General features: G+C 45.9%; 4 protein-coding genes across 5 annotated transcripts in view; all 4 read right to left on the bottom strand.

Annotated features, from left to right (window-relative positions):
- The window catches only part of CDK7 (cyclin dependent kinase 7), a 30284-nt gene extending 22538 nt beyond the window's left edge, over positions 1 to 7746 (bottom strand). The window contains exons 1-3 of one of the 2 annotated variants that reach the window (XM_074166063.1): positions 7594 to 7746; positions 7272 to 7331; positions 5962 to 5995 (exon numbers count right to left, since the gene is read on the bottom strand). In XM_074166063.1, coding sequence (XP_074022164.1) covers positions 5962 to 5995; positions 7272 to 7331; positions 7594 to 7653 — 154 coding nt within the window. In that variant the 5' untranslated portion in view covers positions 7654 to 7746. The remainder of the gene's footprint in view (positions 1 to 5961; positions 5996 to 7271; positions 7332 to 7593) is intronic. The other variant, XM_074166062.1, reaches the window with a different exon arrangement.
- An 890-nt stretch (positions 7747 to 8636) lies between these two features.
- Positions 8637 to 13855, bottom strand: KGD4 (alpha-ketoglutarate dehydrogenase subunit 4). Its single transcript, XM_074166651.1, has 4 exons — positions 13786 to 13855; positions 12910 to 12973; positions 9857 to 10059; positions 8637 to 8910 (listed from the first exon to the last, which is right to left on the bottom strand). Exons 1-4 carry the CDS (start codon positions 13822 to 13824, stop codon positions 8893 to 8895), a joined length of 324 nt encoding a protein of 107 aa, XP_074022752.1. The 5' UTR covers positions 13825 to 13855; the 3' UTR covers positions 8637 to 8892.
- Positions 13856 to 13995: 140 nt separating this feature from the next.
- Positions 13996 to 21595, bottom strand: CENPH (centromere protein H). Its single transcript, XM_074166787.1, has 9 exons — positions 21462 to 21595; positions 21301 to 21356; positions 20571 to 20619; positions 19739 to 19813; positions 19004 to 19060; positions 18174 to 18237; positions 17837 to 17888; positions 16500 to 16663; positions 13996 to 14912 (listed from the first exon to the last, which is right to left on the bottom strand). Exons 1-9 carry the CDS (start codon positions 21572 to 21574, stop codon positions 14820 to 14822), a joined length of 723 nt encoding a protein of 240 aa, XP_074022888.1. The 5' UTR covers positions 21575 to 21595; the 3' UTR covers positions 13996 to 14819.
- Positions 21596 to 22431: 836 nt separating this feature from the next.
- On the bottom strand, positions 22432 to 26101 carry CCNB1 (cyclin B1). The gene is made up of 8 exons (XM_074166140.1): positions 26081 to 26101; positions 25320 to 25640; positions 24920 to 25102; positions 24380 to 24538; positions 23767 to 24003; positions 23198 to 23338; positions 22829 to 22939; positions 22432 to 22542 (listed from the first exon to the last, which is right to left on the bottom strand). Exons 1-8 carry the CDS (start codon positions 26099 to 26101, stop codon positions 22432 to 22434), a joined length of 1284 nt encoding a protein of 427 aa, XP_074022241.1.
- Positions 26102 to 26628: the final 527 nt, after the last annotated feature.

Genomic DNA, 26628 nt, shown 5'->3' with positions numbered 1-26628 from the left:
TGGGCAGATATCTGGAGAGCTTTTCACCTGCAGTGGTTTGGGACTTCACCAGCAAACAACTACCGGACCCTGATAAAGTGATAGAATATTTGAAAGGAAAATGCTGTGGCTATTCCAGAGAGGCACAACTCATCACACTGTGCTGCGCCCTGGCCAGTATCTACCAAGCACTACTCAATATTGTGCAGCATCCTCAGGAGAAAGAGATGGAAACCAGGTGGACAGGCAGTGTGGCTACTGCCACTCCTGTGGCAGGCGCTGCTGCTACTCCAACCCTGGTGGCAGGCACTGCAACTGAACCAGAAAACCAACCCCTGCCTGTATCAGTCGCCCCTATCCAGAAGAAGAAATACAACAAGAAATCAGTTCGCTTAGTGAGGGATATTCAGGGCCATCACGAGAACAGGAGGAAGAGGCAGAACCAGAGATAATCACCTGACCCCTATCCCTGAGCGAGCTGTGGGATATGCAAAAGGATTTCAGCTGACTTCCAAGTGAGCACATTGTCACCTGGCTGCTCCAATGCTGGGATAACAGAGCCAGTAGCTTGGAATTGGAGGGTAGGGAAGCCAGGCAGCTGGGATCCCTGTCTAGGGAAGGGGGCATTGACAAGGCCATTGGGAAAACGACATGAGCCCTCAGCCTCTGGAGGCGACTCCTGTCAGGCAGGAAGGAAAGATACCCCTTCAGTGAAGATATGTTGTCCAAGCAAGTGGACCACCATGGAAAGAGGTATCCAGTACCTGAGGGAATTAGCCATGTGGGAGATGATTTATTATGATCTGGACAGTGCACAGTTACCCACAGATCCTGATGAGATCCAATGCACGAGGTCCATGTGGAAGAAGTTTGTATGGAGTGCACCATCATCATATGCCAACTCACTGGCAGGAATGGAATGGAAAGGCGAAGAGGGACCAACGGTGGATACGGTGGCTGCCCGACTTCGGCGGTATGAAGAAAGTCTCTCTTCCTCCCTCATCCCAGCTGTGGAGAAACTGTCCTGGAAGGTCCAGCAACTTGAAGAGAGTATGTCCTTCTCCCCACCTGTATGAGTCAGTATCTCAGCTGTTAGTTTCTCGACTCAAGAGAGCGAATACAGAGGGTGCACACCCTGTGGTTCTGCCTGCGTGACCACAGAGAGGACATGAGGAAGTGGGACAACTTAGTTCGATCCTATGAGCATGGGTACAGGAGTTGCAAGGAAGAACAACCACAAAAGGGGATCCCTCCAGGAAAAGTGCCGCCCCAGTTTCCAGTGGGCAGTTCCCCAGACAGAGTAGAAGGCCTGATCTTACTTCTGATCCTCTTGAAGGAACTTCCAAGTCATTTCTGCAAGAAGTGAGTAATGGATCTATGCCCAGGATTAGAGGGGCCCTGTCTCCAGCCAGGTCGGGGAAAGGGACAACCGGGGTTATTGGACGGTGTGGATTTGATGGCCTGGCACATCAGACCCACAGGAGTATAAGGCTGTAGTGGACACAGGTGCACAGTGTACCCTAATACCATCAAGCTATAGAGGGGCAGAACCTATTTGTATTTCTGAGGTGACAGGGGGATCCCAAGAGTTGACTGTACTGGAAGCTGAATTGAGCCTAACTGGGAATGAATGGCAAAAGCATCCCATTGTGACTGGCCCAGACGCTCCATGCATCCTTGGTATAGATTATCTCAGGAGAGGGTATTTTAAGGATCCGAAAGGCAGAATTTCAATACGAACTGGAGTCCAAGCCACCCAAGTGGTATACTACAATTGATACCGCTAATGCAGTCTTCTCAATCCCAACCCCAGCAGAGTGCAGGTCACAGTCTGCTTTCACTTGGAGGGGCGTCCAGTACACCTGGAATCGACTGCCCCAGGGGAAGAAACACAGCCCCACCATTTGCCATGGACTGATCCAGACTGCACTGGAACAGGGTGAAGTTCCAGAACATCTGCAGTACATTGACGACATCATCGTACGGGGCAACACAGCAGAAGTTTTTGAGAAGGGGAATGAAATAATTCGAATCCTTCTGAAAGCAGGTTTTGCCATAAAATGAAGTAAGTAAGGTCAAGGGACCTGCACAGGAGATCTGGTTTTTAGGAATAAAATGGCAAGATGGACGCTGTCAGATCCTAATGGACATGATCAATAAAATACCAGCTATGTCTCCACCAACTAGTAAAAAGGAAACACAAGCTTTCTTAGGCATTGTGGGGTTTTGGAGGATGCATATCCCAGATTACAGTCTGATTGCGAACCCTCTATATCAAGTAACCTAGAAGAAGAACGATTTTAAATGGGGTCCTGAGCAGCAACAAGCTTCTGAACAAATTAAACAGGAAATAGTCCATTCAGTAGCTCTGGGGCCAGTCCAGGCAGGACAAGATGTTAAAAATGTGCTCTATGCCACAGCCGGGGAGAACAGCCCCACCTGAAGCCTCTGGCAGAAAGCGCCAGGGGAGACACACGGTCGACCCCTAGGGTTTTGGAGTCGGGGATACAGAGAATCCAAAGCCCGCTATACTCCAGCAGAAAAGGAGATATTGGCAGCATATGAAGGGGTTTTGAGCTGCTTCGTAAGTGGTTGGTATGGAAGCACAGCTCCTCTTAGCACCTCAACTGCCACTGCTGGGCTAGATGTTCAAAGAAAGGGTCCCTGCTGCACATCATGCAAGTGATGCTACATGGAGTAAGTGGATTGCACTGATTACACAGCGAACTCGAATGGGAAACCCCTGTCACACAGGAATTCTGGAAGTGATCATGGACTGGCCAGAAGGCAAGGATTTTGGAATGTTACTGGAGGAGGCGACACGTGCAGAAGAAGTGCCGCTGTATAATAAACTACCAGAAAATGAGATACGCCCTGTTCACTGATGGGTCCTGCCGGATTGTGGGAAAGCATCGAAAGTGGAAGGCTGCCGTGTGGAGTCCTACAAGACAAGTTGCAGAAGCCACTGAAGGACAAGGTGAATCGAGCCAGTTTGCAGAGGTAAAAGCCATCCAGCTGGCTTTAGACATTGCCGAGCGGGAAAAATGGCTAGTACTTTATCTCTACACCGATTCATGGATGGTGGCAAATGCCTTGTGGGGGTGGTTACAGCAGTGGAAGCAGAGCAACTGGCAGCGCAGAGGCAAACCTATCTGGGCTGCTGAACCCTGGCAAGATACTGCTGCCCGGATAGACAACCTGGTTGTGAAAGTATGTCAGATGCCCAGGAAACCAAGAGCCAGGCCACTGAGGAACATCAGACCAACCAGCAGGTGCATGGGGCTGCTAAGATTGAAGTGGCTCAGGTGGATCTGGACTGGCAACATAAGGGTGAATTATTCATAGCTTGATGGGCCCATGACACCCGGCCATCAAGGAAGAGACACCACATATAGATGGGCTTGTGACCAAGGCGTGGATTTGACCATGGACACTATTGCACAGGTCATCCATGAATGTGAGATGTGCACTACAATCAAGCAAGCCAAGCGATTAAAGCCTCTCTGGTATGGAGGATGGCTGAAACATAAATATGGGAAGGCCTGGCAGATTGATTATATCACACACCCACAAACCCGTCAAGGCAAGTGCCATGTGCTCACAGTGGTGGAAGCAACGACGGGATGGCTGGAAACATACCATGTGATCCATGCCATCGCCCGGAACATCATCCTGGGCCTTGAAAAGCAAGTCCTGTGGTGACATGACACCCCAGAGAGAACCGAGTTGGACAAGGGGACTCATTTCCAAAACAGCCTCACTGACACCTGGGCCAAAAAGCATGGTACTGAATGGGTCTATCACATCCCCTATCACACACCAGCCTCTGGGAAGACAGAACGGTACAATGGACTGTTAAAAACTAAGAGCAACAGGGGGTGGAACTTTAAAACATGGGGATACGCATTTAGCAAAGGCTACCGGGCTAGATAACACCAGGGGATCTACCAATCGAGCTAGCCCTGCCCAGTCAAAACTTCCATGTACGGTGGAAGGAGATAAAGTCCCCATAATGCATATGAAGAATGTATTATGGAAGACCATCTGGGTTAGTCCTGCCTCACGCAAAGGCAAACCCAAATACTTTCACTCAAGGATCTGGGTGCACTTGGGGGGTGACACGGAAGGACGGTGAATTTCGATGTGTACCTCATGGGGACCTGATTTTGGGCAAAGAATAGTCAATGAATGAAATTATATGACGTTAATTGCTAAATGACCCTGCCACTGTGCATCCTCATTTCTATAACTGCTATTGGTTGTACTATAGTAAGAATCACCCAAACTAATGACAGATGGACTCTGATGAAAAACCAAAGTGCAACAATGAAGGGATCAGAACTGACCTCAGCAGCTGGTGCCCAGCAACTTCATCAAGATCAACATCTTCAACCCATGGACCGCGGGCATGAGCTGCACAGATACATCAGCTTCAAGCCCCGAAAACACAGCATGTGACAGTCCAACACCACACTGAGCCTGCCCTGAGAGACTGTTCTAATAGATGGAGCCCAAAGTCATTGATTAAATGAACTCAACAGACATTTCAGAGTGATGGCCCATAGACTAAGGACATTATATCTGTACGGATACATATGTACATATATATATATGACAGGAGAAAGTGATGGCATTTAATTGGAAACTCTAAGATCTGGGCATGACATAGATGGTATGGAATAAGGGGTGGATAATGTCCTGGTTCCGGTGGGGTTAGGGTTAATTCTCCCCAGGATCTAGCAGGGACACAGGTATTCCAGCCCATGCAAGCCATGCCCAGGGGGCAGTCAGGAAGTTGCTGCTGGGGAGCGGCCTGGAGTGTCCTGGGTCCGGTGGTATTGGAATCGTATCGGAATCGTGGTTCCTCTCTCACTGTTGTTGTTGTTTTCTTGATCCCTTTGCTGTTCTGTTAAACTGCCTTTGTCTCAACCCATGAGTTTTGCCTTTTTCTTTGAGTTTTGAGTTTTACCTTTTTCTTTGATTCTTCCCTCATGGCTATGGGGGTTAGGGGGAAGCCCTGAGGGAGCAGCTGCCACGTGGTTCTTTGTTGCCATCTGAGGCCAAACCACGACACCAGGTTATCAGATAGCACAAGGAAATCAGAAACGATCGTTATTTTTAATAACATCTTTGAACTATAACTATAAATTGTATAGGCCAAAAGTAATTACTATCCTTAAAGGATTTTAGCCCAGTGAAGGCCAGACGGATCACGACTCTGGCAGTCAGCTCAACTGTGAGACTCAGGGATGACTGCTCAGCTTCGCTTTAAAAACTCTTCCCTTAGGATGGAGAGTTGAGAGCAAAGATTCTTCAGTGGAAAGTTGGTAACCTGATGCAGGATCCCTGAAGGATAACAGCCTACACACATACAAAATTCTACTGCACCACACAGACTGTAAGAGAAGACCAGGATTATTGGGTTTTTACTTACAATATTCATGCCTAGAGGCACATGGCTGGTCAGAGCACATGATCAAAAGACATTGCTCTGTGGGCCCAATTTCCCAATATAAAACAAACCCACACAGAGGCAAGAGTTTTAAGATCTTGTTTTTGTTAACTTTTGTCTTACCATAGATCACTAAAATAGAACAAAGGAAATACCTGAAAACAGAGATAAATACTCTCACCTGTCTTAAATATGAAGGCACAGAGATGCATCAATACAATAAGATATTCCAAACAAGTGCTGTATGCTATATATATAGTATGCTATATTCATATTTGTACTACACTTAAATCAACAATATAGCCACTTATATATTCATATTTAGACATAAACTACGCACGCACATATCTCTGCTGCTTTTTTCTGTTCCTGCACCTTGGGAAGCAATCCCCTCACACCTAGCCTTACATTAAAAGAGTTGAACTCATTTCTCTCAGCCAAGTTATGGTGCAGGAAATCAGCGTACCAATTTACAAAACCAAAGCAAACAAAGCACAGCTTCAGCAGCATGAATTTGTTTTAAAACTCACCATCTTTAGCTTCTGACCTATGTCCCAGTTTAATCTGAAAAGAAATGTTTCATGTTATATAAGGTTAAGCCATCTGCCCCAATAGTAGGGGATACGTTCTTTAGTATTAGTCTTCTAAGACAGAATGAGTTTCAGTACCATTAAGTGCTCTACCAGCTAGGGTTAAGGTTGTTTTGGGGTTATTTTCCCCATAAAAAAAAATTAAAAAAAATTGTCTCAAGAGCATTAGCTTTTATAAATGCTTAAAAATACTCATGACAGCACTGAAAGCAGACATAATGCAAACTGGTGGCACAAAATGCTTCGTAGCCACAAAGCTTCATTATACCGCTAACGAGCCTCTCCCCAGGGAGAAATGAGGGCAAGGTAATTGACAGTTATCTTAGAATGATTCTAGTAAAATCAGCATGCTCTGTAAATTGGGCTGCCTTAAAATCCTTCTATCTCAATCATCTACTGCCCTGAAATTTTCAAGTCCAGAATCCTGCCACCGACATTTCCAGATTTTAAAAATTAAGAAAATATTCTGATACAAACAAGAATGCATTTTGTAACAGCTAGTGAGGGACTAGCTATGGAGCTACTAGCAGCAACCATATGGGAAAAGTATTATAATGCTAAAAGGGATTAATGTATCAAAGTTACTTACTATTGATATAGTTAGACTAGTCTAGTACAGTAGGCCCTTTAACTAACCAAAGCATTGTAATGTGCATTTTTCATCCACCAGAATGCACAGCTAATCACCCGTTTTTAACACAAAAACTTCCGGCAATGTCTTCAGATAGTATGAAGTGAAACACTTTCTGACAATATCGACATTTTCAACTTTTGTAGTGATGCAGATTAAGTTGCAGATCTAAGATCACTTTTGTTAAAAACTACCATAAATTCTAAAGAACTTAATCAGGAGTAACTTTCCTGGGCTTAAGGAAATGGGCCACAGCAGGAAGAAAGATTAAAAAAAAAAAAAAGCAACTATCAAGGACTAATGAAGTTTGGAAAAGTGTGCTTTTTTAAAAAAATAAATCTGTTTAACAAATAACTGAAATGTCAAGTTACAGACCAAGTAACCCTTCAGAAACTCAGAAATGTAGTAAGACTGAAGCTAGTGTCTCTTCTTGGGGGAAGGGCGGGGCAAGAAGGTATTAAAGGCAGATTAACTACATGATTTAAACAAAATACTCTAGAAACCAGAACATCTATCCCCCCACTACCCATTAGGTCGGTCAAAAAAAAAAAAAAAAAAGAATCATTAGGCAGGTCAAGAGCAACCAGACACTTGAATGGGAAAATATTCCGACACTCACCTTTTTAATAGCCACGATTCCGTTGGTGCTCTTATCCTTTGCTTTATAGACAGTAGCAAACTGCGGAGAAAGACAGAGGCCTGCATGACCGCCGGGGCAGCGCCGGCCGCCCAACCCCGCTCCTCAGGTCGCAGAGCCGCCCGACACGCGGCCTCGCCTCAGGAGGCGGCCACGGAGCCCCCGCCGCCCCGCCTCTGGCCCTATAATCCGCGCCTCACCGCCGGCGAAGACAAGACGGGGCCCGGGCCCGGCCGCCCCAGTTCCCCCTCCGGTCACACGCGGGCCACCACCGGGCCGCCTGACCGCCCCAACGGCCGCTCACCTGTCCCTCCCCCAAGAAGTCGAGCTTCTCATAGCGCCTGGCGCGGGCCCGCGCGTCCATGGCCACCACCGGGACTAGGCTGTCGGAAAAATAACGCGGCGCGGCCGGCGACTGGGCTTTAACAGCGCCGCGCGCCGCGCCGCTTCCGGCCCGCCGGCCTCACCCCGCCCCCTGCGCGCGCGGCCGGCGGCGCCTCGCGACAGCCGCCTTCCGGCCCCGGGGAGGGCGGGGGGAGCGCGGAGGCCGCAAATGAGGCCTGAAAAGCAGCGTTACGTTAGGCACAGCGCCCGGGTCAGGGGTATAACGGAACGGTAACTGGGCCCAGAGGGCTGTCTGCTGGAACAGCCGACGGTTTACGTTAGCCCGGAATAACCCGCCTCCAGCTCTGGAGGAAGGACATGGACCTGTCGGAGCGGGTCCAGAGGACGTCACAAAAATTATCAAGGGGCTGAAGCACCTCTCCCGTGGGGACGGGCTGAGAGAGCTGGGGTTATCCGGCCTGGAGAAGAGAAGGGGGCTTATAAGAAAGACGTGTTGGGCTTTTGACTAGGGCCTGTAGCAACAGGACAAGGGGTAGTGGCTTTAAACTAACAGAGGGAAGATTCAGACTAGATACAAGGAAGACATTTTTCACTATGAAGGTGGTGAAACACCGGAAGAGGTTCCCCAGAGAGGTGGCAGGTGTCCCATCCCTGGAAACATGCAAGGCCAGGTTGGACAGGGCTCTGAGCAGCCTGATGTAGTTGAAGATGCCCCTGCTTATTGCAGGGGGGTTGGAGTAGGTGACCTTTAAAGGTCCCTTCCAACCCAAACTATTCTATAATTCTATGATAACCTGTTTTTATTTCGCTCCCAACCTCAGATTCAGGGAAAATGGCTGCCATGCAACTGCCCGACCAAAGCTGTGCAACAGCTCAGAACACCCGCAAAGTCTTGATCATCTCTGAAAATACCTCAGTGTCCCTTTCCTGACCCTAAAATCATTCCTGATGAGACATCTGAATCTTTTTAAGTAGAAAAATAACATGACTGAGTTCTATTGTCAAGTTTGCAAATGGCTAATTAGAAAAATACTTTAATGGTGTGGACATCAAATATATTCAATTGCTAGTTAGCTGTCAACAGAAAATCCTTCTCAATCACAAATTAATACATAGTGTGTTGTGTCAACCTTCTCACCCTCACATGGATTTTTATTAAAGCTATTAGTGTACAATCATTTCTAATATTAAGAAACTGCCTTTATTGTGAACACAATATGTCATTCTTCAACGGTGGCCAATGAATTATCTTCCATGCTTATTCTGGGCCTCCACGCTGTAAAAGAAAAGCGGACAGCTGAATATATTCCACTAAAAGAACAGGAAATTGAGATCAAATCATCTTTTGCACTGTTATAGACACACATGCAGGAAAACTTGATTTCCTTTACTAACATTATGACGCTGTAGGTGTCCTTGTTAACAAAGCTATGCAAGTGTCTTTTCAATCTCATACCTGTCTCACAAGTTCTTCAAATTTTGTGCATTTCCCTTTTTAAGCATCAGTGCTTACGACTGAGAATCGTTACAGAACAAAAGCAGGTTTTTCTTGCCTGTCACGTACAATGCCATATTTACAAATACTGTGGAAAATATTTCTATCGAGTTTAATAAAATGTTTCCACTACTAGCAATAGTAGTGGAAGACTGTTCAAGGCCAGGCTGGATGGGGCTTTGAGCAGCCTGGTCTAGTGGGAGGTGTCCTCGCCCATGGCAGGGGGGTTGGAACTCTATGATCTTTAAGGTCCCTTCCAACTCTAACCGCTCTATGATTTTATGATTCTATGAAATACAAGAGTTACCTTACTAATCGGTAACTTAAAAAAACCAGTTTGAGAAACATTTTGGACTTCAGTCACCTGATAATAGCTTTCGCTGGTCTAAGAGCAGGCCCCTGGGCTCCTGTCCAGCATATCCGAATTACACATTAAACAGCTGTTACAAAACAGCTAGGGATGGCGATCAACGCAGGCTACGACTATGGCTAGATACCTGCGTGCCTGTTTGAAGCCTGCATCTCTCTACTCGGCAATACCACAAGCTACTAATTGGCGAGAGCTGTGTATTAAGAATCTGTAGCTTGGGTACTGCGCATCAAAGCCAGGAAAGCCGGGAGCGCATCCTCACCAAGAATTACAAGGCGATACTAGATTTCAAACTTTAAAGAAGGTGTAGAAATGCTGCGTAAATACAGACAATGCACACCAATAAACAAAACTTACTTGAATAAATTCAATCTCTTCATCTGACATAGCTTTCCTTCTGTATTTCTGAGGTAAGGTTCTTGCTAATTCAGAAGTGTCTGGTGTACTTTGTACTCTACTAACAGGTGGGGTGTTTTGAAAGGCCGGTGATCTGCCTCCTGCAGACTCCTGTGCTTTTGAAGCATGGAGAGGTGGCACGCTTGCTTGTAGAGATTCCTGTACTGAAACCCAGATTGCAAAACCATTGTAAAATTAGTTAAAGACCAGCCAATAAAAGTTACCAGTTATTGACAATTTTCTTCATGATAACAGACACTCCACTTCTCACCACCTGTTTTTATTGTTAGATACATCAAGAGCATAGTGAAAAAATTGCGACAGTAGAAGAAAGCATGTTTAAGTGGCAGAAATACTGGTGTAGAAACAGGATAAATCAGCATATATCCTAACAAAGGCCTTTTCACTGTACTTGCAGAAAAAGCATACAGTGTCATAAATGTACGGAGTCAATTATGTAGAAAGATAACAAAGACAAATAACTAAGATCCACTGAAATAATGTTTTTTTGCGTACTGCGACTGTAAAGACAAGTGAAAAAGAGGCAGAGGCTTACAGAAGGATAAAGCTCACAACTACAACATACCACAATACGCAATGCAGTGTTGTACTCATTTTTGATATTACAAAATGGATGATACCAGATTTTGTTAATGATGTGCAGAATGACCACCAAATATCAGGCACGAGCAATGTTAATGAAATGCAGAGACGAAGGAGTGCACAAAGTACTTTTGCAGGTGAGGAGCTAGGCTTAAGGAATTCACGTCAGACAAGGTGCCTTGAGGTTGAGGATAGGAGAAGAGATGACAAAAGGGCAGCATTGTCAAAGCCAGCGTTCTGAACCTTAGGTCTGTCGCACCGTGGCTGATTTTACAAGGGCAGTACACAATCACCCCTCTAGCCAGGACGGAGTCTCATCACAGTATGTTTACCTCATAAGCACTCAGACCTCCCAATATAAGGTTAAAACATCTGATAAAGCAGAAGGCTTCCACAGGAAGCCCCTCTCAGTGCTCCTGAAAAACGAGCAAGACAAATGCAACATCTAAACAGCTGGGACAGAGCGACTATATAGTTATAAAATAAGCAGCATCAAGACTGGGTGAGTCAAAGAATGCGAGGAGTTAAAATACCACGGCGTTACTTGCCTCTCTCCCTCCTGCCTCCAGCAACACCAGTAAGGACAAAGGAGAGGGGCCAGTTTTAGCCATAGTGAGTCTGAGTCAATGGCAGGATTGGGACTCCAAACACCTACCACAATGTGGTCAAACCACCATCGGTTAAAAAAAAAGAAAAAAAAAGCCACTACAGAGAGGCACATTCAGAAGTTCTCAGCCAGAAGACTGTATCTCAAAGTCCCAAGTTCTTCAGGTGGTTAAGGAACAATGGAAGATTCCAAACAGAGTGAGGAGGAAGACACCCCCCCATCAGAATGAGCATATTCTGAACGGGGGCAAAGTATTTTGTTTCAAGAAATAACATGCCTTATACATGAAAAAACAGGAAACAATTTCTCCAAATTTGTTTCATGTAATACAAAAAAGCCTAGAGATTTGCCAAGGATTTTCCTCTATTGCAAGTTTCAGTCTGAACTGTAGTTGGAGTAGATGCATTACAAACATCTCAAGTCAAGACTCAAAAGTACGAGACTTAACATTGCTGTTGCTTTAGCTCAGATACTGTCTCTACTACATTTTTCCCTTCCCTTTTTGAGACCATCATGCTGCAGTACTGATGAGGTAAAAGAATTTGCCTGGCCTTTCAAGCACAGACATCCCTAAAAGTTTAGTCTGTATCTGCAGAGCTCTGTTTGGCTACGCAGAAGCAACAGTCTGGTGCAGTAAAATACAGTTATTGCTTCAGCATTCAAGCAAGATGAGGTAGCTTGAAATTTACCAATGAGATGACACAACCTGATTAAGGTAAAAAAGTCTAACATATGTAAAAGATGTAGTCACAAAAGTCTTCCCACGCAGAGATAAACAAGAGGTAAGTAACATGTTTCCAAGCCTTCGATAAAGCAGTTCCCTGGCATGAGAAGTGGTGTGTTTGGCTGCCTGTGCACAATGTACAGAACTCCAACGAAGTCAGCACAGAAAATAGCTCTTGAAGAGTTCACAGCTAAGTCGGAAGTGGCAGTGGTGTCCACTGTAGACACTTTGTAATGTTAATGGATAAACTAAACTTAAAGCTAAATCACAAAAGTGATAATGCTGTTGCAAATAACGTGGTATGGTCTTTCTAAACAACTGCAAATAACATAGCAGAGCTTCTTAAGACCTTTCCTACTTTAGTTTCAAATGCTTTGTTGACTCAAAAGGAGTATTAAAACTATGTACCACTTACATAACTTTGATGTCTAACAGTATTGGGAATCCTACACATGTATAGGTATAAAAGACAATGTCAAAGATTGCAATGAAATTAATTTTTTCTCAGCATCAATTAGAAGCACAAGGAAATAATTTTTAAAATGTACAGTGGGATATAGCTCTCCCAGCTATAATAATAGTTTCAAATACCAGACATTGCATACGCCAACTACAAAAATAAGAGATGAGGAAAATGCAACAACATTTCTGGAAACATCACCGAATACCTGAGGCTCCTTCAAACTGACTTGGGCACCAACATTTCAGGCAAAACACACACACACAGAATCTTCTTGGTTGGAAGGGACCTTTGAGATCATCGAGTCCAACCACAAATACTAGTATTTGGAAAAATAAGACTTTACATGTTAAGTAGAAAAACAATACCGAAAATCTTCGTGGTTCTGTTTTGACCAAGAAATAAAAATATGCATGTATTATGTGTATTCCCACAGTTGTATAGAGTCTGAAAAGGAAAGTCAAAGAGTTGCCTTGAAACTAAAACAACTGTTTCAGAAATCCTCATCAAAATAAGTTGTGTTGCATAGCTGAAACAGAAAAATTGTGTGCTGCTTCTTATATAAAACAGTAAATGCAAAGAAACGTGGTGCAAATTTTATCTACAGATGAAATACTTACTTTTAGGTCTGGGGCTACTTTTTCTGTCTGGGAACTTAATTAACGGAGTATGCGGCTTGACTACCTAGAACAAGGCAGGGTAGCAGGAGAAACAAGGAGAGTAAAATATATTTCTAGACACACATTACCTTCACAATAATAAAATGGAACATACAACATATTAAAGAACCATTCCTATACTGCTGCCTTCTGTACCACCACTGACAAACTTACTGAAGTTATGTTTACTGCAGGAGAAATTTCACCTTTAAAGGCACACCTCTACCCTAATGTCCCGAGCAAGAACAAGCCCTCTCTTCCTTCTCTGAGAGCATTTTGTGCGTGCGGGCCCAAAATGCTACCATAGCCGCATGAATGCAATTATAAAATTTTACCACATGGAATTGCTAGCTGTGCTATGTACATATATGCCTGTACGTATTTGTTCAGCTAAGTTCCACTAAGAAGCAGCTATAAATGATAAAGCTTGGTAGTCGAAGCCGTGCTGCTTATTTTTGAAACGCGTCTTTTGAAGAAGACTCCGCGTCCCACCTTCACCTTGAAGAGGGATGGCTCAGAAAGGAGATGCCGGACAGTCCTCCCTTTGGAACAGCGCACAAAAGACTGCCGGCTACCCTGGAGCATCCGTTAGTACCAGAGAACCGGGCACCGGCACCAAATCACCGCCGACACCCGGCAGGACCCACCGCCCGCCTATTCCCCCACCCAGCCAAGGACACCGGCCTCCCCCGGCGCCGCCTCAGGCCCCGGCCGCCACAGGCCTCGGAGAGGCGAGATGAAGCGAAGCGAAGCGCAGCGAGGCGAAGAGAACCCCACTGCCCTCCCCGACCCCGGCCAAACCCCCTCCCCGGGGGCCTCCCGCCCGCCCGCCGTTACCTGAACGACCCTAGTGGCGGCCGCCATCTTACTGCCCATGGTGACCCCCCGCCGCCTCACGCCGCCGCCCGCGCCTGGGGGGCAGGGCCGGGCCACGCCCACAGCGGGCGTGACCACGCCCGCTGTGGGCGTGGCCTGGCGGTGAGACCGCTCGGAAATAAATCACGTTACCCCGTTTTCGGGTGGTTTTATTTTTATTTTTTTCCTTTTAAACGCCGGTGTTCGCTTAGCCCCTGTCAACACGTCGTGCGCTACAGCCTGCTCAGTTTTGCTTCAAACCCCGTGCAGCTGTCACTCCGGGAGCGTGTTTAAAATAACAATAATTAACAATAACAAAAAATAACAAATGACTAGAAGTCACCCTTTTTCACTTTTCCCGGCGTTTTCCTGGCATTTTCCCCGAGGGTTGCCGCGTTTTGCTACGTGGGGCGGCATGTGGGTCGCGTCTAAGGCGAGATGCTCTGCTGAGCTGATGAGCGGACGAGCACAGTCACAGGCAGCCGTTCACAGTTAAAAGTATAAACCTGTCCGTCTTTAAAAATTGCACATAGCGCTATAATAAGAAAAGAAAACAAACACAAAACCAAAACCAAATAACAACAAAAAACCACAAAACCCAAAGAAAGGCTTAGCGAGCTTCCCAATTCGGGCTTTTTTTCCGCAGGGGCAGAAAGGGCAGGGCCTCAGTTTAAGCCCACTTTGACATAAAGGCTTAAAATAGAGATATTATTATTCTTTTTGTATTTATATTTCTTATTTACTGCCTTTCTGAGCTCTTGGGACAGGACAGCTAAGTGGCCCTTTGGGCAGTTTCATCAGCTATGCGACCTGCTCAAACATTTCTGGCCTATCAGGAATTAAATTTCATTTCAAAGAGTCGTGCAGCCACGTTCTGAGTCTCTGGAGAGAGCAATAACTTTGCAGAGAGATATTTAAAATTCTTAAAGCATGCTTTAAGTGATGCCTATTCATCTATCAAAGCTGAGTACACGGGTTACATACACTGCATAAAATCACACTCCATTCCTCCTGATTCACATAAAATTGACATTTTTTTCAAGCCGTAGAACAATTGCCTTTAAAGATGGATCTTCTGCCCAGTCAACTCTGCTCGCAATTATGATATTCTGTAAGAAAGAAAGATTATTGGTTAAAAAAAAAGCCTTTAAAAAGGATTATTCCTACTAAAATCTCTCAAAAGCTGTTCTTAAATTTTTTATTTGTTAGCCCTTGAAACTCACAGCAGTGTTTGCAGTAGGCGGGATGGGGGGAAAGAGGAAAAAGGGAAGTATTGTTTTAAATCCTATTGTCAATACACAGGCAAAAAAACCTGTGGTGCTTTGCAATTGCTAGAGGTGCTCACACACCACCCCTGTTTCAAGCATAGGAATTGAGAGGTTTTTGTTTTGTTTTGTTTTTTAAAACCACATGAAATAAAGTTTGCCTTAAACACAAGATAACACAGTCACCATTCTCACCCTGCCATTCTGGATTGAAAATGGGAATTATTCAATTTAGGCAAAGAAGACTTGCTCTACTTACAGTTCAGGAGATTTTAGGAATACAAAGCCAGAAGATAATTCTAGGAATCTAATCTAAAAGCTGCTAAAATGCTTAATTTCTCATTCTCAATTTGAGATGTAACATTGTCATCAATGCAAACTATTAGTAGACATAGCGTGCAATACAAAAACATGTGGCTCTCCTTCTGTCCTTGTCATTCTTCCAATCATCCCAATTCACAGCACGGTTATATCCCATCTTCTACCTGAAGCGCTCCAATATGTTCTCTTTTCCCCAGTCTAAATTTTTTAAAAAAACTCTGCAAGTGCTTAACTGGCATTTTGTAGCCCGTTTGCAGATCAAATCAGGAGCGCTGCAGTTGCAATTCACAGTGCCTCCCATCTTTGTACCCAAGTCACTCATCTGTGGGGCCAGGCTCAGGACACCAGGACAAGTGACACGGTGAGAGGCCGCGGACCAGCCTGTGGCACAGCGGACATGACAGTAGCGCCCCTCCGAGCACAGGATGCTGCAGGAGGCCCTTCCACCCTACTCCCAATCCTGAGTTTTTTCTTCCTGACTTGCCGTGACTCCATACTGCAGATGACCTGCCAGCCAGCTGCACGGGCACAGACTAGTCAGCGCCATCTGGGACGTGGGAAACCAAAAGGCCGAAGGATACACCGCTCAAAGTCTTCGGAGACTGGCTGTGGTTGCCAGCCAAGGCGTCCCTTGTGCTGCCGTGGGGGACAGAAACAGAGGAGCCCATGCGCTGAGGAGGGGCAGACTGAGGAGCGGTTGGTCTGGCTCATGGGTATCATGGCATTAAGACCTATTTATTTTTCCCAACCAACTGATCTGGGGGAGGTATAGGGGTGACTCTCTGTGTAAGGAAATACAGCCACTGCTGTGACAGACATTCTTTGAGAAAATGTATTATTTTTGTACCTTTAAGGGAACAAAGGAATAAAGACAGATTGATAGATTGCCTCTCAGCTCTGTAAACAATTATTCCAAAGAAGTCTGACAATTTCATGGTTTTAGCCTTTAAAGCAATAGTTTTCCTTTCATAGAGCAGTTTTTCCATTACAATCGTTACTCAAAGTTTTTAGAAAACACAATTTTGTTTGAAGTTACATTTACCACGCACTACGTTATCTTGACTGTAATGCAAAGGGGCAAACTTGCTTCTAAAAGCTGCAACACATTACCTGGAGTACATTTTGAATTACTGTAGTAATGTCTCTCTCTTTTTTAAAGTTACGTTGTATCTTCTCCAGTATTTCGCTCTTATTCATCCTCGCTTGTTCCTCTTTTTGTTTTTTCTTCATGTCATGAATTTCCAGTAGTTTCTGTCTTCCAGCTTTTTTTAGTGCTGTTCCATTATTAGGAAAATGAAGTGTTAGGAAGTAGCTAGGTGAGCAGTAGAACTAAAGATGTGGTTTTTTTCCTCACAGACATCTAAGGCACTTCCACTGCAATAACCCTAACTTCACACTCCGTGCCTTCCCTCCAATACAGCTCAAGATACCCCTTTCTTCCAAGAGGCAACATGCTGTGGCTTCCTGGTATCAAAGTACACCGATTGGTTCCCTGGCTGCTAGGAAAAGGGAAAGTACTTTGTATGCTGTCTGCATTTCTGTCAGACATGGACATTGGAACATCTGTCCTATACCCCATCTTGGGTTGTCACAACTTTTATAGTCAGAGGTGTTTAAGACCATTTCCCTGTTTCAAATTTGATCAAAACCAAATTCCAAAGTCATACGAGGGACATATAGACAACACCAGTGACTATTTCTAGTTTTTTATAGGAAGCATGGCTGAAAACTAGACTGAATAAAACCATCTAGGGACAGTTCATACATTGAAAGAATGCTGACACAGCATTGCTTCCTGTATTTCTGAAGATACTGAGGATGTTTGTTTTTCCTATGAAGACAGGTTTTTCACGGTGTTTGTCCATTACTGTGAACATATACACCACTTCCTATGCATGAAACCAACAATAGTTGTCAAAACTGTTGGCAAGCCTGGTCATATGAGAATAGGAGCATTTATAAAACATATTAACCTTAGTAAAAGATTGACTTCACATCTAAATTTGACCCAGTTTAACAAGCCTACTGAATACCAACATATATACTACTGTGAGAGTTCTTTGTAAGTAAATCCTCTCCCCTGTTTTGCAAACATTTCATAAAGGTGCAGTCTGACAAAAAAAAAAAAATCCTTTAGGTGTTGTAGGATTGATTTAAATTACTAAATGATGTGTAATTTTCTGGGGAGCTTACACTAAATAAAACACCACTACATTCTTTTTTAGTATCTTCTTGCAGCTCTCATTCTAACATGTCAGCCTCATGCTCAAGTAGGCAACACACCAGCTCATTTTTACAGTGCTTCCTACTCTTTTCAAAAGTTTTATAACTGTGTTGAGAGTTTCACAGTTACTTCAGATGTAAGTTAATACAGCTACAAGAAAAACTTCCAAATAGGAACTGTGCATTCAAATATAAATCAAAGGCAATATAGTTAACACACTTACAGAGTCTTTTCATTTTAATGTCATTCAATTTCTGTTCTTTCTCACGTGCTTGCTGAAAGAAAGAAAAAATACGTATTTTTCTAGACTCTTGGCTCCAAAAAATATTGAAAGATGCTAATTCAATCAACAAAAGCAGTTAAGGGCAGCTCTAGAAGCAGACTTTCTTACATAGTCACTTTAAGTAATCATTTCAGTAATTTTAACACCAGTAGAAACCACACCCTTTGGGCTGCATATTTAGCTTCAAATGACTTGTGTAATCCTGTTACTTTCAAATTGGGCTCCTGCCCATGTTGAAGTTGGTACAACTGCAACAGAAGCTACAAGTGCCACTTACCTGCTGATATTCAAGTATGGTGTTGGTGAGCTTTACTATGTGTTTCAGAGTTTCCATGATTAGTCTAAGGAAGGAAACATAGTTGCATACCTTAAGACCATTAATATGAGTCAAAGGCAGTTATTTAGATTAGACAAAAAAACCCAATTTACCCCAACACCAAAATAAAGGATATTTCTGTTTCACTTCAATTTAACATTTCAAATCACAGAGCTTGGAAGGCATCCATGAAGCCCAGCCACTTGAAAATGGCCAAGAATTGAAGCTCTTGAATTATGGCACATGGCAGGGACATCACGGAGATGCAACGTTTTCACTTGTATTTCTGACAGAAACTAAGTTTCTCATATTATATTTCATATGTGTGCACCCGTTAATATTGGGCAAGAAATTAAAAGGTAATTTGAAACATGTTTGAAACTTTGAGTTCTTTTTCAAAAACATTAAGCTCCTACACGATTACTTAACAAAGGCAGCAAAGCAGAGGCAAGGCTGTTACAAGCCTGTAATATGTGCTCAACTATTATAAACACAGGTAACTCACACATTAAAGACAAAAAAAATTCTTGACTACAAACAGTTCTCACTAGTGAATCAAAAATTATCATCTCTGTAATGAAATGTTGGTTAATTCAGAGCCCAAATCCACCCTGGGTATAAGAGGTCTGTCTGTGCTGATTCTAGCCAGAAGGTGGTGGTTTATCATTCAGTCTAAACAAGAAGGAACCTGGATTTTAAAAAATGTACAACAAAGTAATGTAGAAACGTGTCACATTAAACTGTGTAAAGTCCATTCCTTTCTAGCCATCCTTTCCCCAAGAACACCTTACCGTGAGTCGTTATCATTTTGCTTCATTTTGTTTCTGAGGGCAACCATAAGTTGGTTCCTGCATATTGTGGGGGAAGAAACATATAACTGATGAGAACTGATAAGAAACTGAGAGAAGCAGATTTAGGTAAGTAACAGAAGAGATATTTTCAAGGTTCTATTTATGTCCACTTTCACATTGGAGGTATATATATAAAATACTCAGTACCTTTTTGATATCATACTTGTTAAATAACGGGGCTTAACTCTCAGGCCAATAAAGGTGCATTGATGATTATTTGTGGGAGTGACAACTCCTTTCTCTCTTGCCAAACATACTCAAGACACCATTAACCCCAGAGTCTACAGAAGGGAAGCTGGGCAAAGGTGGGAGTTCAAATGAACAGCCATGTCACACAGAGAGGTATAACACCTATCAGCTTCCACCTTTTCATAAATATTTGTAAAATACTGCCAAGAAATATGATTACTGGATTACTGGAAATATGATACAGCCAGACTTACACAATTTTGCAGGAAACTTTGGGTTTACGTGTTTCAACCTGTAATTTGTTTTTTCTTTATAGTACCTCCATCCACTTTCCTACTGGTTTAATGATACTAAAATCCCTCATGTTTGTAATACACACCATAACACTTTGAAATCCTGTTTTAATCAGAATTATGTATATGTACATGTATGTGTGCACACATAAACAAACAGAAAACCTCCAAATAAACAGGAAGAAAATTCTACCTTTGCAAGGCTAACGTTTTGTTCTGGAGAGAGACTTTTACTTCCTCCATATCTTGTTCCAAATTTTGTGTGGCACTGAAGGAAAAAAAAACCAACAAAACCAAAAACAAACAAACAACTCCAAACAGTGTGAAGATCACAAAAAATTTAAAAGTAATATCACATTTTAAACTTGCTCTCTACATTTCTAAAGTAAGACATGTAGACAATTCTTCCTTTAAACCACAAATTATTAAGGCCAGAGTTATTTTAGCATGTGGAACCATATTAGTGAATTCTAGCTATCACAAGGACTGCAAATTTAGAAGTCACATTAGATACAGAAATATACTAGAGACTGAGTAAAATACTTCTTCCCAATATTTTCTCTTAATTTCCTTTACTTTCACCAGACTCCTGCAAAGTTGCGATTGTTAATCCAGAGATCATAGAATGGTTTAGGTTGGAAGGGACTTTAAAATCACTGAGTTCCAACTCCCCTGCCATGGGCAGGGACACCTCCCACTAGACCAGGTTGCTCAAAGCCCCATCCAGCCTGGCTTTGAACACTTCCACGGCTGGGACATCCACAGCTTCCCTGGGCAACCTGTTCCAGTGTCTCACCACCCTCACAGTGAAACATTTCTTCCTAATATCTAATCTAAATCTACCCTCTTTCAGTTTGAAGTCATTACACCTTGTCCTATCACTACATACCCTTGTAAGAGATGTACTAAAGTTGCAAAATTTAGTAAAAGGGAGTAACTAGAAGAGAACCTCCAAGCTCAGGTCCTAACCCTTCTCCTCTTTGTTTTAAAATACATCAAAAATTTGAAGTTATCCACTGACATACCTGTCAATAAACTTTTGATCAGTGACTTGATAAAGGCAATTTTCTTTACCTATAAAGAAAGAACATCACGAAAAAAATCACAACAAAGATTTCTAGATACAATCCACAGAACATAGAGGATAAACAGCTCAATGCCTATACCAACAAGGTATTTCTTATTCCTACCTCTACGCCTCATCATCTCTTCCACTGTTAGTGAGACCACACTATCAATCAGCTGTATCAGAGAAATAATTAAGCTTTAAAATATTTCCATTTGGCACTTTTTAGACATGCCAGAGGCTGCCCGCAGCATTGCTCTATTACGGTTTGGTGGAAGAGGGCACAGGCAATGGAAATGCAACGGTAACAAGAAGAAACAGCATTGCTGACAAACACTTTGGCAGACTTTTGGTAAGGCTTCAGCACCAGTGATCAGATTCCTGAAAAACCGTCATCACTTGTCAGAGCATGTGAGGAGTCTACAGGGAAAACCTGAGAGGAGAAAGGGCGGCAGGCCACAGCCACACAGCAGTTCTGTCAGCGCTCAAACCTGTCTCCAAGAGCTGTCTGCAAACGCACCAAGATGCTCAGTCAAGAAAAACATTTCATTATGCTAACGAGTGCTTTTCATAAGTAATTTTAAAAAATATATATCCTTTAGCCACGTCATGTTCTTAATTGCTGTAACATCACGCCAAGAGGAAGCACTGGGGGTTGTTGGAGGGAGCTAGAGTCGGGATAAGCTTACTGGCATGAACCGCAGTGCTGTAATCCATGAGCTGCTGTTTCATCTGGTCCCTCAGGCTGCAGCAAAAGCAAAGGGACAACGGTCAGTCACAACCGCCGCTGAGGGGGCCCCGCCGCACCCACCGCCGCCCCAGCGGCTCCCCGGCGATCCCCAGCACTGACCGGAGCAGCCTGAGGACGTCCAGTTTCGCCTCCGGCTGGACCGCCGGCCAGACCTCCCCCTCAGCCTTGCCCTCGCCGGCCGCCGCGCCCGGCTCCCACTGCAGCAGCTCCATGGCGGCGCCTTCAAAACTCCCGCGCGCGGTCCTCAGCGGCCCGGCCGGCGATTGCTTCTGCCTTGGTGGGGCGGGGCTCCCCGGCATTCTGCATGCATCCGGCCAATCCCGAGCTTCTACGTCATGCCTATCGGCGTTTCGGCGCTCGGCCGCCAGGCGGGCGGTGCTGAGGGGGGTGGCGGTGCCGTGGTGGGAAGATGGCCCCGGGCTGAACTAGGGGACCGCGTCTGACAGGAGGTGCCTTGCCGGCGTCAGAAGCACATTTGCTCCTTGGTCACCCAAGCCCTCCCAGTAAATAAACCTTCACCTGCGGTGGGCAGGAGAGGGGAACAACAAGGCAGCCCCGTCACCCGGGTGTGTTTCAGTTAAAAAAACAGAAGGGAAGCAGGACTACAGTCTATTAAAAATAATTAAGAAAGAGGAGAGGGGGAGAGTGGTAGGCAAAGAACCATCATCACTTCTAAGTGAAGGCAGACAGAGCTCTCTGACCAGCATTCTCCTAGAGGTAAAGCTGATAGTATATTTATTTACCGTAACATGTTTTTATTAGTAACTAAGTTAATAGAGCTGCACTCTAGTCTGACTAATGTGGCTTCTCTGCCACTGCATTAGCAGACTGCCTGGAGGGGCAGCAGCCCTAGCAGGGCCTGCACCAGGGCTCCCATGGCACCTCTCAGGGCTGTTCACAGCCCCCAGGGAGACACCTCAGCTGTAGGACGAAGTCAACTGTACTATCACAGAGAACACAAGTAAAAGTTAAAAGTACTTTATTAGAGGGCCCAAACATGCAAATAAGATACATTATATACACAGTGACACATAGTCTCAATGATCTGCTTGAGTTGGAAGTGTGGGAGTTAGGTCTTTTTAATCAGAGGTTGTGCTAGATTCCATATGATGGAAGAGTTCAGCTGTTGAATGGCACTTATCTTGCCGTTTTTACTGCTGGCATATTTGTTCTTGATTGCCTGCAGAGAGATACAATTGATAAAGTTTACCCTGATCATAAATTCACACTATTCCAAGCTCATCTGAGGCTTGGTCGTCAAGCCAAGCCCATCTGAGCACACAAGACTAGTTCACAGCTGGCTCATGCTACTTTGGCCAGGCGAAAGATCTTCAGACTTCCCCACCTGGGGGGGCAGGTCTGATCAAAATTTGCCAGCAGTGGCTCAGCCACTAAGCCAGCTTCAGTGTGCCACTTATTGACACGTAATCACATATACTCCCCACCTGCACTGTTGAGGTTCTTACCATTTGCTTGGTGATGCCCTCGTTCACAAGAATTATGTTCTTTGCTAAGTGCTGCATAACTGGTAGAAGGTCATGCTCAGTGTAAGACGTGTAGTGCTGCAGAGTTGGTGTCTGAAAGAAAAGGAAGTCATTAGACAAGCCTACCAGAACAGTGCGAGTACCATGGGTTCTTTGTCTTCTGTTGGGCAAGTGTGGTCTCCTGTCTGACAGGGGAGGGTTAACAGTCACCGCCCTACTTCTGTCCCCTTGTAATGGACCACAGGGATGGGATACCACAATGGAAGCAGCAGGCCCAGAGTGGCCTTTTGAACCGGTGCACAGGCACATGGGAGTCCCAAACTAGGAGGTGTTCTGACAGAAAGGACTTACCCACTCACATCCATTAAGGAGTTTCAGAGCCAAACAGGAAGCAGCTGCTGCAGTCTTGGATGGAGGGAAGTGAACCATATCATAGTCCACAATGGACAACTCCATCAGGTACTTGGCCAGAGTGTGCTGCTCCAAGTCCACCTGCAGTAAGTCAGAGTCAAATATTGGCTATCTCCAATGTAAGATCACCCTGTAAAGCCTTTGTTTAGTCAAGCAGGAAGAAATACTTCCTTAGCACACATTTTCAGACCTATAGACTTGAAATTCAAGTGGTCTAATTACAGAGCAGTTCTGAACTGTATTAGGCTGATCATAGTCTTTCAGTGGCAGTCTAGCAGTCACCTGCAGTACCAGGCAGGCATTTTAATTCTGGTTTTGGGTGGGTTAGGCTCATGTGACTGAAACCAGATAAACAAGACCTGTTTCTACATGGGAGACAGGCCTCAACCAGGCTCAGTTGCTAAACTGATGGCAGCACTGAAATGTCTTCAGCCATTTTAACAAGCTGCTACAGTCAAGTACCGCATTTTACAGACGCTGCTTACAGTAACACTTGTTCTCAGCATTACCTCTGCAATCTTGGAAGCCCTCCTTAGGAAATGCGGAGGGACAGGGCGACCCAGAAAAAAGTCCAGGGCTCGCAAGATCTTCATCTCCATCTGGCAGATTTGGAATGTAGTGTAAGTGTGATCAGTTACATAGACAAAGTCTCCAACATGTGGGGGAAATATCTCTTCATATTTGCTGGCAATGAACATAGCTGTGATACCGACCAACTGCAACATCTTCTTGGAAACAGTGTTGTTCTGTAGTAAGAAGCAGTAGAGATTTATGTGAATAACTTAGCTCAGAACACAGCTTATCAAGGTAGCCAATGTAAGGTTTGTTTTATTACTTGATGTTCAGACTGGCATCATCTGTTGTTACCTATGTTGGCATCTGCAGGGGTATCAGAAGGCTTTGAGATCAATTGAGGGAGAGAAGTAAGCAGTTTTTATCTATCAAGTCACTATTCATAGCTGAGAGGGTTATGTGGTGCATACAATTCAACATCACATGTCCTCTGTTGGTCTATTTTAATAAGGGTAACATGTCTAACTATGTGTGGTGGTACTGATCAGTGCTCATTGTGTTTCAGGATAGGGGAAAAGCATTGGCCAGTGCCAGGTGAGAGACACTCACCTGCAGGAAGCAATCGATGATACCAACTGCCATATACAGCGTCTCCTGGTGGAGTCTGAATTTCATCTGTACTTGCACAAGCCAGTCCATTAGTATGGCGCGCATGTTCCCATTGATTTCCTGGCCAGCCAGGTATTTGGGTCTGACTGGTCTGTTTTCCTGTGTGGAAGGAATAGAGTAAGTAGACCTGTTGGCTTAGCTGGAGCATTTGCAATGCCTAGCCTCTGTCGCATCCTAAGGCTTATCAAGGAGTTCAGTACAGGCATAGCCCCGGGGTTTAGGCCACAGGGCACAAGGTCTGTTTACTAGAGATGGGCTAGAAGGAGGATGGTACTAGTACTACTAGTTGATTGCTCTAACAACCAACATCTGTTTATGTTATCAGCTCAGTTTAATCTTGCATTTTGAGTTGAGCGATCACTTACTAGTCCCTCAGGAAAATCCATAGGTGAAAATGAAGCTCCAAACCACACCTATAATGACAGGTTTAGTCTAAGTGTGAGCAGGTATCCCTTGCAGTTCTGACCTGCTCCTACCCACCTCAAGGTCTCTCAGATACTTGTAGATGTCCTTCACATAGTTGCTGCAGAGGTTTGGGTCACCGCCATCATCCACATCCACATCTTCCACATCGAGCAGGACATCGGAAAAAGCCTGACACAGCATGTCCTCTGACTGGGCACATCCAGATGTCTCCATGGGGGTTGGAGACTGAGGCTCCAGCTACAAGGAAGTTTGGGATCAGGGCAGGCAGCACCTCCCTCCGCAGCCCAGTATGGGCCAAGCACAGGCTCCCATGGGGCAAGCTTCACCAAAGCGCTGTGGAGGCTCAGGACCCCCATATTTCAGGGCACCGGGTGAGGTCGTGCCCGCCCTCCCCCCCGCCTCCTCCTCAGCCGAGCCCGGCGCTGGGGAGGGGGCACACGGACCCGAGCGGTACCTGGGAAGGCTCTAGCTGGGGCTCTGGGACCGGCAACGGCGGTTCCTCCTCCTTGACGACCTCCTTTAGCGTCTTCCTGGCAGCCACATTCTCCCGGGAGGTGGCGACCACGGGCTTGGTACCCGGCGCCCTCCTGCAGACCACCTCCGCCGCCGGCTTCTTGGCGGCAGCCCGCTTCTTCGTCTCGGCAACGCGGTTGCCGATGTCACTCAGGGCGGTGCGGGGCCGCAGTCCCATTTTGGAGGCGGCTACCGCCTCCCCGCGCTTAGCGGCAGGTAGCAGGCTACTCTTCGCCGCGGTGTCGGTCGCCACCCGAGCATTCTGTGGGGAGAGGGGAGGCGGTCAGCGGCACCGCCGCCGGGGGAGGCCAGGCCTGCACTGCTGCACCCCCGGAACCAGAGGGTTACGGACACAGGCCTGGGGGGTCGCATGGCTGCTCACTGCCCCCCGCCCCAAACCCGAGGGTCGAAGGGAACAGAGGAGGTGCCCTAGAAGAAGGAGAAGCGCGGACATACCCCACGGGGGTGGGTGGAAGAACTGGGGAGGGCCACCCTACTGCATCCCCCCGCGCCCGCGAAGCCGGAGGGTGTCTGGGCAGAGGGGATGGGAAGGAGGGAGCAGGACGCGGGAGGGCCGCCTGCCCCCCGCGCTTCCCCAGGTGAGGGCGAGCGGCGATCCCCCACCCGCGGCGCGACAGCCCCACCCCACTCGGCTGGGGTAGGCTCCCCCGCAGGTAGCGGCCGGCCCCGTCCCACACGTACCCTGCTAACTCTGAGCGCCATGGCGTAAGAGCAGCGGCAGCAGGAGTCAAGGCCGGAGTACGGGGCCCAGCCCAACTGCCGCGAGTTTAAACCTCTCAGCCGCGGCGGCTGATTGGCCGCCCGCTGCCTCGCTATTGGCTGCCGGCGGGCCCGCCCCAATGCGTTACCGTGGCGACGGACCAGAGGAGTTCGAAAAGGGGGCGGGGCCTGACCCACACGTGCGCGCCCCCGGGCAGGGGGTGGGCTCCACCCGCCACGGGGTCTCGGCCCCCACGGGCGTCCGCGCAGCCTGTCCCGCGGGTAGCGGGCAGGCCGGGCCGGCGCGGCGGCGAGCGGGCCCGACGGCCAGTTCCCGCCGCCGGCACCCGAGCGAGCCCGCACACCGAGCCCGGGTGGAGGCTGCCGGGCAGGGGAAATGGCCGGGACATAGCCGGGAAATACGGTTCTGGAGGAGTGTTCTCCAGCTGCCGACCTCAGATCAGTCCCTGCGCAGCCAGCTGGAGATGAAACCGGAGTGCTCCAGTCACACAGGCTTTTTCTTGACTTAC

The sequence above is a fragment of the Numenius arquata genome, chromosome Z (genome assembly GCF_964106895.1).
Source record: "Numenius arquata chromosome Z, bNumArq3.hap1.1, whole genome shotgun sequence".
NCBI lineage: Eukaryota > Metazoa > Chordata > Aves > Charadriiformes > Scolopacidae > Numenius > Numenius arquata.
The sequence above is the reverse complement of the archived record's forward strand: the minus strand, read 5'-3'. Positions and strand labels throughout refer to the sequence as shown.

Bases quoted from the DNA above. Each gene is read 5' to 3' on its own strand.
- CENPH (XM_074166787.1), bottom strand. From the start codon at position 21,574: ATGGAGCTGCTGCAGTGGGAGCCGGGCGCGGCGGCCGGCGAGGGCAAG. The intron at 17,889-18,173 runs GTAAGTGGCACT...TCTTTCTTTCAG, and splicing joins CCATACTTGAATATCAGCAG to CAAGCACGTGAGAAAGAACA. The intron at 16,664-17,836 runs GTAAGTGTGTTA...ATAATGGAACAG, and splicing joins CATTAAAATGAAAAGACTCT to CACTAAAAAAAGCTGGAAGA.
- CCNB1 (XM_074166140.1), bottom strand. From the start codon at position 26,101: ATGGCGCTCAGAGTTAGCAGG. The intron at 24,539-24,919 runs GTGGGTAGGAGC...CCTTCCACACAG, and splicing joins AGTATCTGAGAGACCTTGAG to GAAAACAGACCAGTCAGACC. The intron at 24,004-24,379 runs GTGAGTGTCTCT...TTCTTACTACAG, and splicing joins TCATCGATTGCTTCCTGCAG to AACAACACTGTTTCCAAGAA.
- KGD4 (XM_074166651.1), bottom strand. From the start codon at position 13,824: ATGGGCAGTAAGATGGCGGCCGCCACTAGGGTCGTTCAG. The intron at 12,974-13,785 runs GTAACGGCGGGC...GCCTTGTTCTAG, and splicing joins CCGCCACTAGGGTCGTTCAG to GTAGTCAAGCCGCATACTCC. The intron at 10,060-12,909 runs GTAAGTATTTCA...TCTGGGTTTCAG, and splicing joins AAGTAGCCCCAGACCTAAAA to TACAGGAATCTCTACAAGCA.